General features: G+C 37.7%; 3 protein-coding genes across 3 annotated transcripts; all 3 read right to left on the bottom strand.

Annotated features, from left to right (window-relative positions):
- Positions 1–707: 707 nt before the first annotated feature.
- On the bottom strand, positions 708–1799 carry LOC146658510 (chemerin-like receptor 1). The gene has a single exon (XM_085424141.1). The coding sequence runs from the start codon at positions 1797–1799 to the stop codon at positions 708–710; it is 1092 nt and encodes a 363-aa protein (XP_085280267.1).
- Positions 1800–5001: 3202 nt separating this feature from the next.
- On the bottom strand, positions 5002–6473 carry LOC146658509 (chemerin-like receptor 1). The gene is made up of 2 exons (XM_085424140.1): positions 5461–6473; positions 5002–5074 (listed from the first exon to the last, which is right to left on the bottom strand). The coding sequence occupies exons 1-2, from the start codon at positions 6468–6470 to the stop codon at positions 5002–5004; spliced, it is 1083 nt and encodes a 360-aa protein (XP_085280266.1). The 5' UTR covers positions 6471–6473.
- Positions 6474–10511: 4038 nt separating this feature from the next.
- LOC146658508 (chemerin-like receptor 1) lies at positions 10512–11989 on the bottom strand. Its single transcript, XM_085424138.1, has 2 exons — positions 10977–11989; positions 10512–10584 (listed from the first exon to the last, which is right to left on the bottom strand). The coding sequence occupies exons 1-2, from the start codon at positions 11984–11986 to the stop codon at positions 10512–10514; spliced, it is 1083 nt and encodes a 360-aa protein (XP_085280264.1). The 5' UTR covers positions 11987–11989.
- Between the last annotated feature and the right edge of the window lie 6339 nt (positions 11990–18328).

Here is an 18328-nt window from a genome sequence, read left to right as displayed (position 1 = left end):
TATCACTTAGAATAAACAACAATGATGATGATGATTTAAAAAATGATATGAAATTTAACCAACAAATTCTTATCTAAATAGGTCTGAATAGCTAGAGATAATCCTTAAAATGACAATACATTTTTTTTTAACTGGAGTGCCACTCCTTTAAAATGCCAAGGGAGTATACCCCAGTCACTTTTTTGAATACAGAACATTTCGCTATTGCTAACAAAAAAAACATAACCCCTCAAGTTTGTAAGGTTAATGTGCAAGATGTTATGTTATTCAAACCTTCGGTTTTGCTGTTGTTTCTAAGGCAGTCACAATAGCTGCTGCAGTCATCAATAACTCATTTCTCTCTACCTGAAGGAGACATTATAATACACAGTTTTAAAGTCAAGCTTATGATGTTACTCCTGTCAGTATCTTTTGCACTCTTTATTATTTAGCATCAAATATTAAGTCCAAGTACAATCTTTTTTGTTTTCAAATCTCATATCATAATGCAAATTACCCAGTAAATTTTCAACATTATGGTTTTGGATAAATTCACTGTTGTTATTCTACGGTAACTTTTTTTAATTGAAAAGAACAATATTAAATATATTAATATTAAAATTAAACTGTAAGATTATGCAAAAGGTTTGATGTGTGAATGTGTTTTTTTAAGTCCAAAAATAACATGAATAATGTATCATGTCGGTGACAGCTTCACATGTCAATATTCAAATCTGATTATCTTTGCTCTGACTGGTGTCCTCGGTCTTTGAGTAAGTGTGAGAGTGTGCCTCCACATCCTGGAAGGCAGTCTCAAGCCAATTCAGGATGGATTTGCGGATTTCTTTCTTGAAATCTTGTCCCATGAACACATACAGCAGTGGATTCAGGCAGCTGGTAAAAAATGCCAAACTTCTAGTAAGAGGATTCCCAACAGCAATGACATAGACTAAAGTTTCATTTGGAGCAGCAGCTCTGAATTTCACCAGCTCAATGAGACTCATGATGTGAAAGGGAGCCCAGCACAGAAAAAAAGTGATGATAATGGCAGCAATGATCTTGAGGGGGCGACTTGACTTGCTGGCCAGGACACGGTTTCTTTTGAAATGCTTGATGATGACAGCGTAACAGGACACAATGACAGTGAAGGGAACAACAAAAAGCAGGAAGAAACGGGTGATGATCATGGCCTGATGACGAAACTTTTGCACCTGAATAACAGATGGTAATTCATAGTTATCAGAAATAGCATAGCTGTTGAAGCAGAGGATTTTGCCTTTCTCAAACACTTTCTCAGTGTTCCTGAAGAAAAAGCATGGAGCGCTGAGAATGAAAGCCAGTATCCAAACACACAGACTCACACAGGACGCCTTACGCATATTTCTGTGATTCTGAGCCCACACAGGCCACACTACAGAGACACATCTATCCACACTGATCACCACCAGAATGTAGACACTGGCAAACATGTGCAGAAAGAGCACCATGGTGTTCAGCCTGCACATGATCTTACCAAACGGCCAGTGCATCCCCAAAATCTTGTATGTCACATTCAAAGGCAGATATGCCGCAAAGATGAAGTCAGCCACAGCAAGGTGGAGGTACCAAACTGTGTTAACAGTTTTCTTCATTTTGAACCCGGTGACCCAGATAACCACTCCATTCCCGACCACACCAAGGAGAAAGATCAGGGAATAAACAATGATAGACATGGTGTTGAGAGATTGCTTCAACCCGGGATACTTAAATATATGGCCATTTCCATCAGGTACAGCAGTTGAATTGATTTGATTGAGGGAGTTTGTGGTCAACTCCATCATTGTCTTGAGACCTACGACATAAATGTAATTAAAAGTCATTTTTAATTTTTTATACATGTTATACTTATATTTAATTTTTATATTAATAAATTACAACTAGATGTTTAATATTTAAATGAAACACTTGCACCTTAGTCATTTTGCTCCTTTGCACTGACTGGACCATGATAAATATGTGCTCGGATCACGTAAAATGCTTTTTTTTATGTTTTCAACTATTTCATCCATTCCAAAGTGCTTTAAAGAAAGACCTAATTCCAACATTTTACAGTATTTTACTGTATTACAAGCAAGAAGTTTCACAAAGTCAAGTTACTTAATGTTAATTGATTAGCGTCATTTATTATTTAAATCAAAATATATCTGTATCTGCAGAGTTTAATGGTTAACATTTTTGCCTAACAGATCCTGCAGCAAAATAACAAAGGTTACGTACCTTAAGTAAAGTTGCCTTGTTGGTTTTGGATGGACTGATTGTAGAAAAATACCTAATAAAGATTTGACAGGTTAATATAACTCTGTGCAAGGGGTGGGGGGTTGACTGTTGTTGTCACTGTATCATTACAAAGTCATTACAAAAAAGACTGTTGAATTTCTCTGCAGGCTGAAGATGACTAAATTTGGATATGTATATAGTTTGTATTGCAACAGTATGACTCTGTCAGAATTTTGCAAAGTTGTGAAACTCTGAGGTCAACTATTTTGTTGTTTCATGTGTGTGGTAAGTATTAAGTTTTATTTGAAAGTCAGAGAGACCAAAAGAACTAAACTGGACAAGCCTTGTACAGTTAAATAATCTTAACGCAAAGGAAAGAAAAATAATAAATCCACACAAAACTCCAAACACTGTGTCAAAGACTCAGCACCGTGACAGTGATAGTGCTTTGTGTTAAGCCACCAACTCTAAAACCATTCTCTGACTCTCTTCTTCATGCACCATGTATCATCATTCATCATGTATCAGATTCTCCCATGATCTCTGAAAGATGGGCAGGTGCCTGGATTTTTGGGGACTGGGGGGAACATAGTGTGTAGATACTCTGCTAAGTCACTGTGTTTGAGTTACATTGAGAAAAGTAACCAAATTTCATCCTAAAAGAATGACAGAGTATTTTTTTACTACTGTCAAACATAAAAATTGGTAAAATTTTACCTGAACAGTATGGCAGAGGAAGTATAGACTACAATATTGTAGCCTTTGGAGAAGCACTTGTACCGTTGTCAGTTTTGTTTCATTCTGTTGACGGAACCATAAAAGTAGGTTTTCAGTTCAATAAAGAAATAAGGATTACAATATGAAATTATTTGTGGCCAGTGCCATACACGGTAATGGTGGCTGTCTGATGCTGGGTGAGAAGATGAATTTTATTGATTGTGCAGTGGACGGGTAACTCTATTTCACTGAGTGGAAAACTAGATGTTTTCTCAAATCAATAAAAGAAAAGAAAAGAAAACAAAGAAAAGAAAAGAAAAGTTTTACTAGGTCTGACTGATTGCTACCAAAAACAAAAGTATATAATAAATCACAGTTCATCAACAGATGCATCATCTATCACTGTTTTTCTGTTTTGATGTTTTTATCTTTTCATTTTTTGAAAACTTTAAATCTTTTTATTTTAATTGTTTTAAAATTGTATGCAGAGCAGATGGCTGCTGTTGTTAATGAAAGCACAGTCCCTATCAAAATTTTAAGACCACCTGACAAAGGGCAAAAAATCATATTTTGCATGGTTGGACCTTCACAAGGTTACAGGTTGAGCTTCAACATGCAACAAGAAGAAATGGGAGTGAGACAGAACATTATTTTGAGCATGCAGTTTATTGAAAACAGTGCTTGAAATGAAACAGGCTGCAGCCCCGTGCTCAAAATAATGTTTTGTTAACTCCCATTTCTTCTTGTTGAATGTTGAAGCTCTACTTGTAACCTTGTTAAGATCCAACCATGCAAAATATAAAGTAGAATCCTTCACTGCTCATATCAACACTGGGGATAAAAACATAAAGTTCACCAGGGAAGACATAAAGGATAACTGTTTGCCATTGCTGGACTGTTGAAGGGAATCAAAACCTCAACATTGAAGTTACCGGAAGCCCACACACAAGGACCAGTACCTCCTCTTTGACTCCCACCACCAACACATATTGGGAGCGTCTAACATCCAGAACAAGAGCACCCCAGCATTCACAGCACACCTGACATACTTGTTGACACTGTCATACTCACAAGGTTTAATATCAATACCTTATTTCACGTTATCAGCACTCTCTTTTTTTTTACACCCTTGTGCACTTATGTATTTCTTACCAAAGATATTTATGCTTCATGAATAACAGAGGATTTCATTACTGCCTGTCTAGTTAGCACATAATGGAGAATAAGAGATTAAGAAAGCACCCTGAATGATTTGTAGCCTTCATGTCTGCCGTAAGGTTTGCTAAATTAAATCTATTAAATGCTGCCGCAGTGTGCAGCTTTGTTTATGACTACTGTCATATTGCTGTGTTTGTTATGTAAAACACCTCTCCCTACAGGTTACGACTATATTAACAATGCATGTGCTCTGTGTTCTGTCATTGGGTATTTCATAATGATAAATTATTATTCAGGGTTAGATGTGTTATGCATTTATTTCTAAATGTATTTACAACTGTACAGTACAGGTGAAGATATATAACTGGGAGAAAGACATTGGTCATGAACCAAAAGAAAAAGAAAGAAAAGCAACTGCTAATTTAAGCTTAGTAGCATCATAATGATTATAAATTGATATATGCTAGACTGCTGGATAAAATGTGAATTTTTATATGATATCGGTAAAAAGCACCAAGGGGTGATTGGCTCTGTCTGGGGGGGCTGAAGCCTATCCCAGCTGTCTTGGGGCAGGGAGCACCCTGGACAGGTCACCAGTCTGCCACAGAGCTAACAGACAGGCAAGTTAGAGTCAACAATTAACATGTCCCCACTAACTGCATTATTGTTTACAGAATACCTAGAAAGGGGAGAACATGCAAAATCCACACAGAAAGACCCCAGCCTGATGGTGGAATTGAACTCAGGACCTTCTTACTGTGAGGCAGCGCCGCTAGCCACTGTGCCAGCAGGGTGATTCAGCTTATGAAAATGTATATACAGACTAAATAAGTTATACTTACAACATAGTAATTGCACATTTTGCTTACACTTTTGTTTCTTTATCTCATACTATTTCACCTCAGTATTCAAAACGGACATCTCCTTACTATGATTGGTGTTCGCTGATTTTACATCTTTTTCCAAATCAGAATCAGAATCAGAATCAGAAAGGGGTTTATTGCCAAATGTTGAGCAGGTTTACAACATTAGGAAATTGCTGGAAAATCCTTTTAGTTTCATATAAGAACACACAAATCCACACTGTGAGTCAAAGAGACACCAAAAGCAAGACAGCACCGATCTAATGTATCACAGCATTTGTACAGTTAGCCATTTCCATTAGATTAATAAGAACAGTTTAATTGTTATATTCATTATAAAGATTTACTCTGGAGTAATATTTACAGCCAAAAGCAATTTGACATCTTTTTTTTAAATATTATTTACCGTTTTGTATTTTTGTAAAATAGTTTTGTTACATCACTGTCTGCCTTATACCACAGGATTCAAAGCTTTGTTTGCTCTGTCTGGTGTGTCTTCTCTTCGTGGAAGGCAGTCTCCATACTTTTTAGAATGGATTTTCTGACTTCATCCTTAAAATCTTGTCTGATGAACACATACAGTAGTGGGTTCATGCAACTATTTAGAACAGCCAAATTGTTGCTGAGAGGTATCCCAATATCAATAATGTGGAGTAATGTTTTACTCTCAGTATCAGCTGTGAAGATAACCAGCTCAATTAGACCTATAATATGAAAGGGAGCCCAGCACACGAAAAAACAGATGATAATAGCAGCAATAATTTTAAAGGCGCGACTTGACTGGCTAGCCAGGTTGCGGTTTCTCCTGACATGATGGATGATGACACCATAACAAGAGACAATGACAGTGAAGGGGACTGCAAATCCTAGGAGGAAGTTGGTGATGACAATGGCTTGAAATCGTATGTTGTAGTCGAAAAGAGTGTCAAAGCAGATTATTTTGACTCCAGAATGTTGCTCGGTGTCCATGAAGTAAAGGTACGGAGCATTGAGAATCAAAGCCAGTATCCAAACACACAGACTCACATGGGATGACTTGCGTACATTTCTGTAGTTCTGAGCCCACACGGGCCACACCACAGACACACATCTGTCCACACTGATCACCAGCAGAATGTAGACACTGACAAACATGTTCAGAGAGATTAGAGTGGTGCTCAGCTTGCACATGAAATTGCCAAAGGGCCAGTGAGACCCTAAAGCTAAGAAAGTCACATCAAAGGGCAGAAATGCTGCGACGAGAAAGTCAGCCACAGCAAGATTGAGGTACCAAACTGTGTTAACAGTTTTGTTCATCTTGAACCCGGTCACCCAGATAACCACTCCATTCCCCAGCACGCCAAGAACAGAGACCAGGGAGAAAACAGCGATAGACATGGCATCAAATGACTGAAACAACTGAGCAAAGTCATTCAAGTCGTAGTCATCAGTTTTTTCAGAGTCATTTCCATGAGTAGCAGTAGCTGTAGTTCTCTGATCAAAATAGTGAGTAGTCATCTCCATGATTGTCTTGAGACCTGCAGTAGCCATGCAACAAACAAACAAACAAACAAACAATTTCAATGCATTGTCATTTATAGTTATTCTAATCCATGAAATATCTCCTTGATGTCTAGTAGAGCTGAAGTTCCAACACAACTTAAGACTAACCATATCAGCACTTGGTTTTAATTAAGCTATCAGAAATTTTAATATGTAGAGATAAACAATAAAATATAAATACAGGGTTAACTATAAAGTAATGGCCACGTGTGGGACATGCTTGTTGTTGATCTAGTGACTCATTAAACTACTAACGTTATCGGTGAGAGGCATTTGAAAATAAAAACAAAGCATTCATTTTCCAAACAAGTAGACACAAGCATGAAAAGAGACATAATTTGGTTGCCAGCGGTTTTTTCAAAAGATTTAAAAGATGTAATTTTAAACCAACCTGAATGATTGCTTATGTGGATTTATTTTTAAAAATCCACAGTTGATCCGTTTTTATAATGCAGCTTGATGCAATTTATTTGCAGACGTTGAAATATTTGAATTCAAACTCACATTGCCCTCTTTTTACATCATGCCCACTCGTTACATTGACCTATTCTGTAATATGCAAGCGTTAAAACTTTGCTTCATGTTTGCTTTGAGGGCACCTTAATACGCTATAGCAGCGGTTTTACAGCTATTAGGCAAAGGCATAACATTTTCTACACTGTCACTGTCTAACCAGAGTTTTGTTGTAAATTAGAATTATGACAAAATATACAATGAATTACTCCATAACTTCAGACAAAAGCAGTACTGTCACTTAAATAAATCAATTTAACTCATTTCCTTAATTTTAATAAATTACCTTAATTTAATTAAAATCCAGCGCTGGTTAATTCCTCCATAGCAAATAACCAATGATTTTACAATCCTGAAATAGGGGGAAGCTCCCACTGGGTTTAAATCTGGGACTCTCCTTCTCGGATGAGAGGTGAAACGTCTTCAAGCAACTTAAAGAAGTCCAGACGCTTTTCTTTCCAACTCCTTAGAATACAATGACCTGGATGACTGAGAACCGTCACAGACAAACATTATGTACCTTTTTCTTAATAGTTGTTGAGGAATTCCCTGCAGAGGAATGTCTGATCAAACTGACTGCTTAATATGACTGCCTATAAAGCAAGAGAAAGAGACGGGGAGAGGGAGACGGGTAATCAAAATATATCTGTATCTGCAGAGTTTAGTGGTTAACATTTTTGCCTAACAGATCCTGCAGCAAAATAACAAGGCAACTTTACCTTAAGTAAAGTTGCCTTGTTGGTTTTGGATGGACTGATTGTAGAAAAATACCTAATGAAGATTTGACAGGTTAATATAACTCTGTGCAAGGGGTGGGGGGTTGACTGTTGTTGTCACTGTATCATTACAAAGTCATTACAAAAAAGACTGTTGAATTTCTCTGCAGGCTGAAGATGACTAAATTTGGATATGTATATAGTTTGTATTTCAGCAGTATGACTGTCAGAATTTTGCAAAGTTGTGAAACTCTGAGGTCAACTATTTTGTTGTTTCATGTGTGTGGTAAGTATTAAGTTTTATTTGAAAGTCAGAGAGACCAAAAGAACTAAACTGGACAAGCCTTGTACAGTTAAATAATCTTAACGCAAAGGAAAGAAAAATAATAAATCCACACAAAACTCCAAACACTGTGTCAAAGACTCAGCACCGTGACAGTGATAGTGCTTTGTGTTAAGCCACCAACTCTAAAACCATTCTCTGACTCTCTTCTTCATGCACCATGTATCATCATTCATCATGTATCAGATTCTCCCATGATCTCTGAAAGATGGGCAGGTGCCTGGATTTTTGGGGACTGGGGGGAACATAGTGTGTAGATACTCTGCTAAGTCACTGTGTTTGAGTCACATTGAGAAAAGTAACCAAATTTCATCCTAAAAGAATGACAGAGTATTTTTTACTACTGTCAAACATAAAAATTGGTAAAATTTTACCTGAACAGTATGGCAGAGGAAGTATAGACTACAATATTGTAGCCTTTGGAGAAGCACTTGTACCGTTGTCAGTTTTGTTTCATTCTGTTGACGGAACCATAAAAGTAGGTTTTCAGTTCAATAAAGAAATAAGGATTACAATATGAAATTATTTGTGGCCAGTGCCATACACGGTAATGGTGGCTGCCTGATGCTAGGTGAGAAGATGAATTTTATTGATTGTGCAGTGGACGGGTAACTCTATTTCACTGAGTGGAAAACTAGATGTTTTCTCAAATCAATACAATAAAATAAAATAAAATAAAACAAAGAAAAGAAAAGTTTTACTAGGTCTGACTGATTGCTACCAAAAACAAAAGTATATAATAAATCACAGTTCATCAACAGATGCATCATCTATCACTGTTTTTCTGTTTTGATGTTTTTGTCTTTTCATTTTTTTTGAAAACTTTAAATCTTTTTCTTTTAATTGTTTTAAAATTGTATGCAGAGCAGATGGCTGCTGTTGTTAATGAAAGCACAGTCCCTATCAAAATTTTAAGACCACCTGAAAAAGGGCAAAAACTCATATTTTGCATGGTTGGACCTTCACAAGGTTACAGGTTGAGCTTCAACATGCAACAAGAAGAAATGGGAGTGAGACAGAACATTATTTTGAGCATGCAGTTTATTGAAAACAGTGCTTGAAATGAAACAGGCTGCAGCCCCGTGCTCAAAATAATGTTTTGTTAACTCCCATTTCTTCTTGTTGAATGTTGAAGCTCTACTTGTAACCTTGTTAAGATCCAACCATGCAAAATATAAGTAGAATCCTTCACTGCTCATATCAACACTGGGGATAAAAACATAAAGTTCACCAGGGAAGACATAAAGGATAACTGTTTGCCATTGCTGGACTGTTGAAGGGAATCAAAACCTCAACATTGAAGTTACCGGAAGCCCACACACAAGGACCAGTACCTCCTCTTTGACTCCCACCACCAACACATATTGGGAGCGTCTAACATCCAGAACAAGAGCACCCCAGCATTCACAGCACACCTGACATACTTGTTGACACTGTCATACTCACAAGGTTTAATATCAATACCTTATTTCACGTTATCAGCACTCTCTTTTTTTTTACACCCTTGTGCACTTATGTATTTCTTACCAAAGATATTTATGCTTCATGAATAACAGAGGATTTCATTACTGCCTGTCTAGTTAGCACATAATGGAGAATAAGAGATTAAGAAAGCACCCTGAATGATTTGTAGCCTTCATGTCTGCCGTAAGGTTTGCTAAATTAAATCTATTAAATGTTGCCGCAGTGTGCAGCTTTGTTTATGACTACTGTCATATTGCTGTGTTTGTTATGTAAAACACCTCTCCCTACAGGTTACGACTATATTAACAATGCATGTGCTCTGTGTTCTGTCATTGGGTATTTCATAATGATAAATTATTATTCAGGGTTAGATGTGTTATGCATTTATTTCTAAATGTATTTACAACTGTACAATACAGGTGAAGATATATAACTGGGAGAAAGACATTGGTCATGAACCAAAAGAAAAAGAAAGAAAAGCAACTGCTAATTTAAGCTTAGTAGCATCATAATGATTATAAATTGATATATGCTAGACTGCTGGATAAAATGTGAATTTTTATATGATATCGGTAAAAAGCACCAAGGGGTGATTGGCTCTGTCTGGGGGGGCTGAAGCCTATCCCAGCTGTCTTGGGGCAGGGAGCACCCTGGACAGGTCACCAGTCTGCCACAGAGCTAACAGACAGGCAAGTTAGAGTCAACAATTAACATGTCCCCACTAACTGCATTATTGTTTACAGAATACCTAGAAAGGGGAGAACATGCAAAATCCACACAGAAAGACCCCAGCCTGATGGTGGAATTGAACTCAGGACCTTCTTACTGTGAGGCAGCGCCGCTAGCCACTGTGCCAGCAGGGTGATTCAGCTTATGAAAATGTATATACAGACTAAATAAGTTATACTTACAACATAGTAATTGCACATTTTGCTTACACTTTTGTTTCTTTATCTCATACTATTTCACCTCAGTATTCAAAACGGACATCTCCTTACTATGATTGGTGTTCGCTGATTTTACATCTTTTTCCAAATCAGAATCAGAATCAGAATCAGAATCAGAAAGGGGTTTATTGCCAAATGTTGAGCAGGTTTACAACATTAGGAAATTGCTGGAAAATCCTTTTAGTTTCATATAAGAACACACAAATCCACACTGTGAGTCAAAGAGACACCAAAAGCAAGACAGCACCGATCTAATGTATCACAGCATTTGTACAGTTAGCCATTTCCATTAGATTAATAAGAACAGTTTAATTGTTATATTCATTATAAAGATTTACTCTGGAGTAATATTTACAGCCAAAAGCAATTTGACATCTTTTTTTTAAATATTATTTACCGTTTTGTATTTTTGTAAAATAGTTTTGTTACATCACTGTCTGCCTTATACCACAGGATTCAAAGCTTTGTTTGCTCTGTCTGGTGTGTCTTCTCTTCGTGGAAGGCAGTCTCCATACTTTTTAGAATGGATTTTCTGACTTCATCCTTAAAATCTTGTCTGATGAACACATACAGTAGTGGGTTCATGCAACTATTTAGAACAGCCAAATTGTTGCTGAGAGGTATCCCAATATCAATAATGTGGAGTAATGTTTTACTCTCAGTATCAGCTGTGAAGATAACCAGCTCAATTAGACCTATAATATGAAAGGGAGCCCAGCACACGAAAAAACAGATGATAATAGCAGCAATAATTTTAAAGGCGCGACTTGACTGGCTAGCCAGGTTGCGGTTTCTCCTGACATGATGGTTGATGACACCATAACAAGAGACAATGACAGTGAAGGGGACTGCAAATCCTAGGAGGAAGTTGGTGATGACAATGGCTTGAAATCGTATGTTGTAGTCAAAAAGAGTGTCAAAGCAGATTATTTTGACTCCAGAATGTTGCTCGGTGTCCATGAAGTAAAGGTACGGAGCATTGAGAATCAAAGCCAGTATCCAAACACACAGACTCACATGGGATGACTTGCGTACATTTCTGTAGTTCTGAGCCCACACGGGCCACACCACAGACACACATCTGTCCACACTGATCACCAGCAGAATGTAGACACTGACAAACATGTTCAGAGAGATTAGAGTGGTGCTCAGCTTGCACATGAAATTGCCAAAGGGCCAGTGAGACCCTAAAGCTAAGAAAGTCACATCAAAGGGCAGAAATGCTGCGACGAGAAAGTCAGCCACAGCAAGATTGAGGTACCAAACTGTGTTAACAGTTTTGTTCATCTTGAACCCGGTCACCCAGATAACCACTCCATTCCCCAGCACGCCAAGAACAGAGACCAGGGAGAAAACAGCGATAGACATGGCATCAAATGACTGAAACAACTGAGCAAAGTCATTCAAGTCGTAGTCATCAGTTTTTTCAGAGTCATTTCCATGAGTAGCAGTAGCTGTAGTTCTCTGATCAAAATAGTGAGTAGTCATCTCCATGATTGTCTTGAGACCTGCAGTAGCCATGCAACAAACAAACAAACAAACAAACAATTTCAATGCATTGTCATTTATAGTTATTCTAATCCATGAAATATCTCCTTGATGTCTAGTAGAGCTGAAGTTCCAACACAACTTAAGACTAACCATATCAGCACTTGGTTTTAATTAAGCTATCAGAAATTTTAATATGTAGAGATAAACAATAAAATATAAATACAGGGTTAACTATAAAGTAATGGCCACGTGTGGGACATGCTTGTTGTTGATCTAGTGACTCATTAAACTACTAACGTTATCGGTGAGAGGCATTTGAAAATAAAAACAAAGCATTCATTTTCCAAACAAGTAGACACAAGCATGAAAAGAGACATAATTTGGTTGCCAGCGGTTTTTTCAAAACATTTAAAAGATGTAATTTTAAACCAACCTGAATGATTGCTTATGTGGATTTATTTTTAAAAATCCACAGTTGATCCGTTTTTATAATGCAGCTTGATGCAATTTATTTGCAGACGTTGAAATATTTGAATTCAAACTCACATTGCCCTCTTTTTACATCATGCCCACTCGTTACATTGACCTATTCTGTAATATGCAAGCGTTAAAACTTTGCTTCATGTTTGCTTTGAGGGCACCTTAATACGCTATAGCAGCGGTTTTACAGCTATTAGGCAAAGGCATAACATTTTCTACACTGTCACTGTCTAACCAGAGTTTTGTTGTAAATTAGAATTATGACAAAATATACAATGAATTACTCCATAACTTCAGACAAAAGCAGTACTGTCACTTAAATAAATCAATTTAACTCATTTCCTTAATTTTAATAAATTACCTTAATTTAATTAAAATCCAGCGCTGGTTAATTCCTCCATAGCAAATAACCAATGATTTTACAATCCTGAAATAGGGGGAAGCTCCCACTGGGTTTAAATCTGGGACTCTCCTTCTCGGATGAGAGGTGAAACGTCTTCAAGCAACTTAAAGAAGTCCAGACGCTTTTCTTTCCAACTCCTTAGAATACAATGACCTGGATGACTGAGAACCGTCACAGACAAACATTATGTACCTTTTTCTTAATAGTTGTTGAGGAATTCCCTGCAGAGGAATGTCTGATCAAACTGACTGCTTAATATGACTGCCTATAAAGCAAGAGAAAGAGACGGGGAGAGGGAGACGGGTAATCAAAATATATCTGTATCTGCAGAGTTTAGTGGTTAACATTTTTGCCTAACAGATCCTGCAGCAAAATAACAAGGCAACTTTACCTTAAGTAAAGTTGCCTTGTTGGTTTTGGATGGACTGATTGTAGAAAAATACCTAATGAAGATTTGACAGGTTAATATAACCCTGTGCAAAGGGTGGGGGGTTGACTGTTGTTGTCACTGTATCATTACAAAGTCATTACAAAAAAGACTGTTGAATTTCTCTGCAGGCTGAAGATGACTAAATTTGGATATGTATATAGTTTGTATTTCAGCAGTATGACTGTCAGAATTTTGCAAAGTTGTGAAACTCTGAGGTCAACTATTTTGTTGTTTCATGTGTGTGGTAAGTATTAAGTTTTATTTGAAAGTCAGAGAGACCAAAAGAACTAAACTGGACAAGCCTTGTACAGTTAAATAATCTTAACGCAAAGGAAAGAAAAATAATAAATCCACACAAAACTCCAAACACTGTGTCAAAGACTCAGCACCGTGACAGTGATAGTGCTTTGTGTTAAGCCACCAACTCTAAAACCATTCTCTGACTCTCTTCTTCATGCACCATGTATCATCATTCATCATGTATCAGATTCTCCCATGATCTCTGAAAGATGGGCAGGTGCCTGGATTTTTGGGGACTGGGGGGAACATAGTGTGTAGATACTCTGCTAAGTCACTGTGTTTGAGTCACATTGAGAAAAGTAACCAAATTTCATCCTAAAAGAATGACAGAGTATTTTTTACTACTGTCAAACATAAAAATTGGTAAAATTTTACCTGAACAGTATGGCAGAGGAAGTATAGACTACAATATTGTAGCCTTTGGAGAAGCACTTGTACCGTTGTCAGTTTTGTTTCATTCTGTTGACGGAACCATAAAAGTAGGTTTTCAGTTCAATAAAGAAATAAGGATTACAATATGAAATTATTTGTGGCCAGTGCCATACACGGTAATGGTGGCTGCCTGATGCTGGGTGAGAAGATGAATTTTATTGATTGTGCAGTGGACGGGTAACTCTATTTCACTGAGTGGAAAACTAGATGTTTTCTCAAATCAATACAATAAAATAAAATAAAATAAAACAAAGAAAAGAAAAGTTTTACTAGGTCTGACTGATTGCTACCAAAAACAAAAGTATATAATAAATCACAGTTCATCAACAGATGCATCATCTATCACTGTTTTTCTGTTTTGATGTTTTTGTCTTTTCATTTTTTTGAAAACTTTAAATCTTTTTCTTTTAATTGTTTTAAAATTGTATGCAGAGCAGATGGCTGCTGTTGTTAATGAAAGCACAGTCCCTATCAAAATTTTAAGACCACCTGAAAAAGGGCAAAAAATCATATTTTGCATGGTTGGACCTTCACAAGGTTACAGGTTGAGCTTCAACATGCAACAAGAAGAAATGGGAGTGAGACAGAACATTATTTTGAGCATGCAGTTTATTGAAAACAGTGCTTGAAATGAAACAGGCTGCAGCCCCGTGCTCAAAATAATGTTTTGTTAACTCCCATTTCTTCTTGTTGAATGTTGAAGCTCTACTTGTAACCTTGTTAAGATCCAACCATGCAAAATATAAGTAGAATCCTTCACTGCTCATATCAACACTGGGGATAAAAACATAAAGTTCACCAGGGAAGACATAAAGGATAACTGTTTGCCATTGCTGGACTGTTGAAGGGAATCAAAACCTCAACATTGAAGTTACCGGAAGCCCACACACAAGGACCAGTACCTCCTCTTTGACTCCCACCACCAACACATATTGGGAGCGTCTAACATCCAGAACAAGAGCACCCCAGCATTCACAGCACACCTGACATACTTGTTGACACTGTCATACTCACAAGGTTTAATATCAATACCTTATTTCACGTTATCAGCACTCTCTTTTTTTTTACACCCTTGTGCACTTATGTATTTCTTACCAAAAATATTTGTGCTTCATGAATAACAGAGGATTTCATTACTGCCTGTCTAGTTAGCACATAATGGAGAATAAGAGATTAAGAAAGCACCCTGAATGATTTGTAGCCTTCATGTCTGCCGTAAGGTTTGCTAAATTAAATCTATTAAATGTTGCCGCAGTGTGCAGCTTTGTTTATGACTACTGTCATATTGCTGTGTTTGTTATGTAAAACACCTCTCCCTACAGGTTACGACTATATTAACAATGCATGTGCTCTGTGTTCTGTCATTGGGTATTTCATAATGATAAATTATTATTCAGGGTTAGATGTGTTATGCATTTATTTCTAAATGTATTTACGACTGTACAATACAGGTGAAGATATATAACTGGGAGAAAGACATTGGTCATGAAAGCTCTTTGGGTGCCTTGAAAAGCACTATATAAATCCAATCCATTATTATTATTATTATTATTATTATGAAACAAAAGAAAAAGAAAGAAAAGCAACTGCTAATTTAAGCTTAGTAGCATCATAATGTCTGATCAAACTGACTGGTTAATATGACTGCCTATAAAGCAAGAGAAAGAGACGGGGAGAGGGAGACGGGTAATTTCTGTACTAGCAAAAGACATCTAAAATCCAGAATTAGAACATCTTTATCTTTTCATAGCAGCAGGGTCCTACTATCAGCATCCTGTTTTGCAATCTTGGTCTCTTTTCCTCTTCCTGTCAGCTATCTTGTATTCTTCTTTGGTCTTTATTTGTCAAGGTTCTGGGTCATTTGACTGGGTGTTTCATTCTGGCAAGATTGACCTGGCGAACAGCAGCGTGTCTCCTGTGTTCACTTTCTCTCATGTTTTACAGGATCGTAATTTGGCTATGCGCCCACCATAGTGGGGCCTGTAACATCAAGCTGGTGTGTCAGTCTACGTTTCAGTGTTTCCTGTTTTATTGTGACAGTGTTGTGTTCCATTTTCAGTGTGTTTAGTTTTGCTTCCTCTGTCTTGTTGTGTCTAATTAGCCCCAGCTGTTATTCCCTCCTGTTTCTTGTTCTCCCTCTTATTCCTTATGTATTTAAGCCCTCTCTTCCCCCCTGCCTGTTGTCCTGATCACCCTTTTGGCTGTGGTTTCCTCTGTGTGTGTAATGTTGAGTTTCTCCTTGTTTAGTTTGATATTTTTTCTTTCAAGCGATAAAGCTGTGGGGGTTTTTTTAGATTTCCGTCCAGTCATGCCTGCTCCACAAAGCTTTGGGACAGTATTAATATATAAAAGTGGCCTTGTCCTTTAGTTTGTTCCTAGAGTTTTATCTTTTTACTTTTTGGATTTGTTGTATATTTCAGTCCTAGCTGATAGACAATTTTGTTGTTTAAAATTTTTTATATTTCTGTTTGTTGAATGTTCACTGTTTCCTGAATCAGCAAACCCTGCTGTATTGATTTTTTTAACTGTGAATTTTGAATTAAAACTAACATAAAAAGTCTTGTTTATACAAGGAGGAACGAGAAATGCGCATTTCCACTGTGGTATCGCAAGAAATTAGTGGTTATATAAATATATGAGTATGCATAATAGTTATTATTCATAGATACCTACATCCTAAGTTCCTGTTATTCATCTGAAAGAAACAGAATGAGTGTGTTGTTACAATGGTAATGCCAGGAGAGGCAGTAGTGGTTCTGTGTTACATTAATGTGTAAGGAAGTGGAAGAAGAGTGTGTCCTGTAGGAGGCAGTAGAAAATGGATACTCCTGTTCTGTATATGCACTGAAAAGAAGGTTCAGTAAACCAGTTGCAACGATACTTCATTGTAAGTCTCAGTTATTGTATTTTTATTTTTTGAAGATGCAACATCCACCAAGAGGAGCAGCGTCTGAACCACCCAGGTTGATCATGAAGACTCCAGCCTGTCCAGAAATTCTAAGCACCAGCTGTCTGTTGAATTTTAAGAGTTTAGTAAAGTAAAAAGAAAAGACTGTAGAGGTTAAAATGAGCTGATTAAACAAGTGGCAGTGCTTGGTGCAGCGTCGATGGGAGCTCAGTTACTCTGATAAGTAGCTCCCAAAGATGAGGCTGATCAGCTGCAGATGCGTGTGATTATGCCCCAGGCACGGCTGGACTCGACCAGACAGGTTTCAGCTGGGAGATATGGAACACGTTATGACTCTTAGCAGGCAATTTCAACCCAACCGTCACAGAATTAATCACAGTGTCAATGCAGAACGGCCCATTGAAGCGAGGAGCCAGCTTCTTTGACTCCGTGTTAGCAGTGGATAACCAGGCTTTCTGAGCTGGAGCGAAGGGTGGAGCAGCAATCCTGTAGCGGTCGGCCATTGTTTTGTTTTGCTCCCCGGTCTGGAGGATGGCTGCTCAAGTGGCTCTCCACATACACCAGCAGCGACGGACATGGTGCTGGGTGAAAGGAACCTCGTGAGAGATGGAAAGAAGAGGAGGTTGATACCGAGCAGAACTCCTTCCACACCCGCAACGAGAACTGTGGACCCCTGTCACACACAATGTCTTTGGGATGCCATGTAGGCGGAACACGTGGTTGGTCAACAGCTTCGCATTCTCCAAGGCAGTGGGCAGCATTTGAGAAGCAATCAACAGTGGTGAGAATGACAGAATTACCTGAAGATGGTGGCAGTCCAGTTATTAAATCCAGTGCGATGTGTGACCAGGGCTTCCAGGGAACATGTAGTGGTCTGAGGAGACCAGCTGGCGGGGAGTTGGACACCTTTTTCTGTGCACAGTTGGAACAAGCAGACACAAACTCCTGGACGTCTCGAGCCAGAGATGGCCACCAGAAGAAGTGTTGTATAAGTGGGCAGGTACGGTTCTTACCAAGGTGACAGGAGAACTTTGTGGAGTGGGCCCACTGGATCACTTGGCCAAGAACTGCAGCGGGGCGGACCCGTGCCTGGATCGGGTTTCCCCCTTTGAGTGTTTCGTTTTTGTTTTGTTTTTTAAAAGTCTATTTATAATATTTTAACTTCAAAATTACAGAAAATAACACCAAAGGAAACAAAATTCAAAAACGATAACAGAAGAAAAAAGAAAACAAAGAAAACAAAAACTATTTATTTTATTTTTTTTTTTAAACAAAGAAGATTATGATGAATCCCCATTTAAGATGGCTTCGATGAAGACAAAAACATCTACAAAACTCCATCGCTGCCTTTAAAATTGGGGCATAGCCTCAAGAAGATTGCAGTTA

This window comes from Rhamphochromis longiceps, linkage group LG11 (assembly GCF_057381845.1).
Source record: "Rhamphochromis longiceps isolate RC_006_pf linkage group LG11, R_longiceps_female_GT1.1, whole genome shotgun sequence".
Taxonomy (NCBI): Eukaryota; Metazoa; Chordata; class Actinopteri; order Cichliformes; family Cichlidae; genus Rhamphochromis; species Rhamphochromis longiceps.
This window is presented reverse-complemented; position numbering and strand designations above follow the sequence as displayed.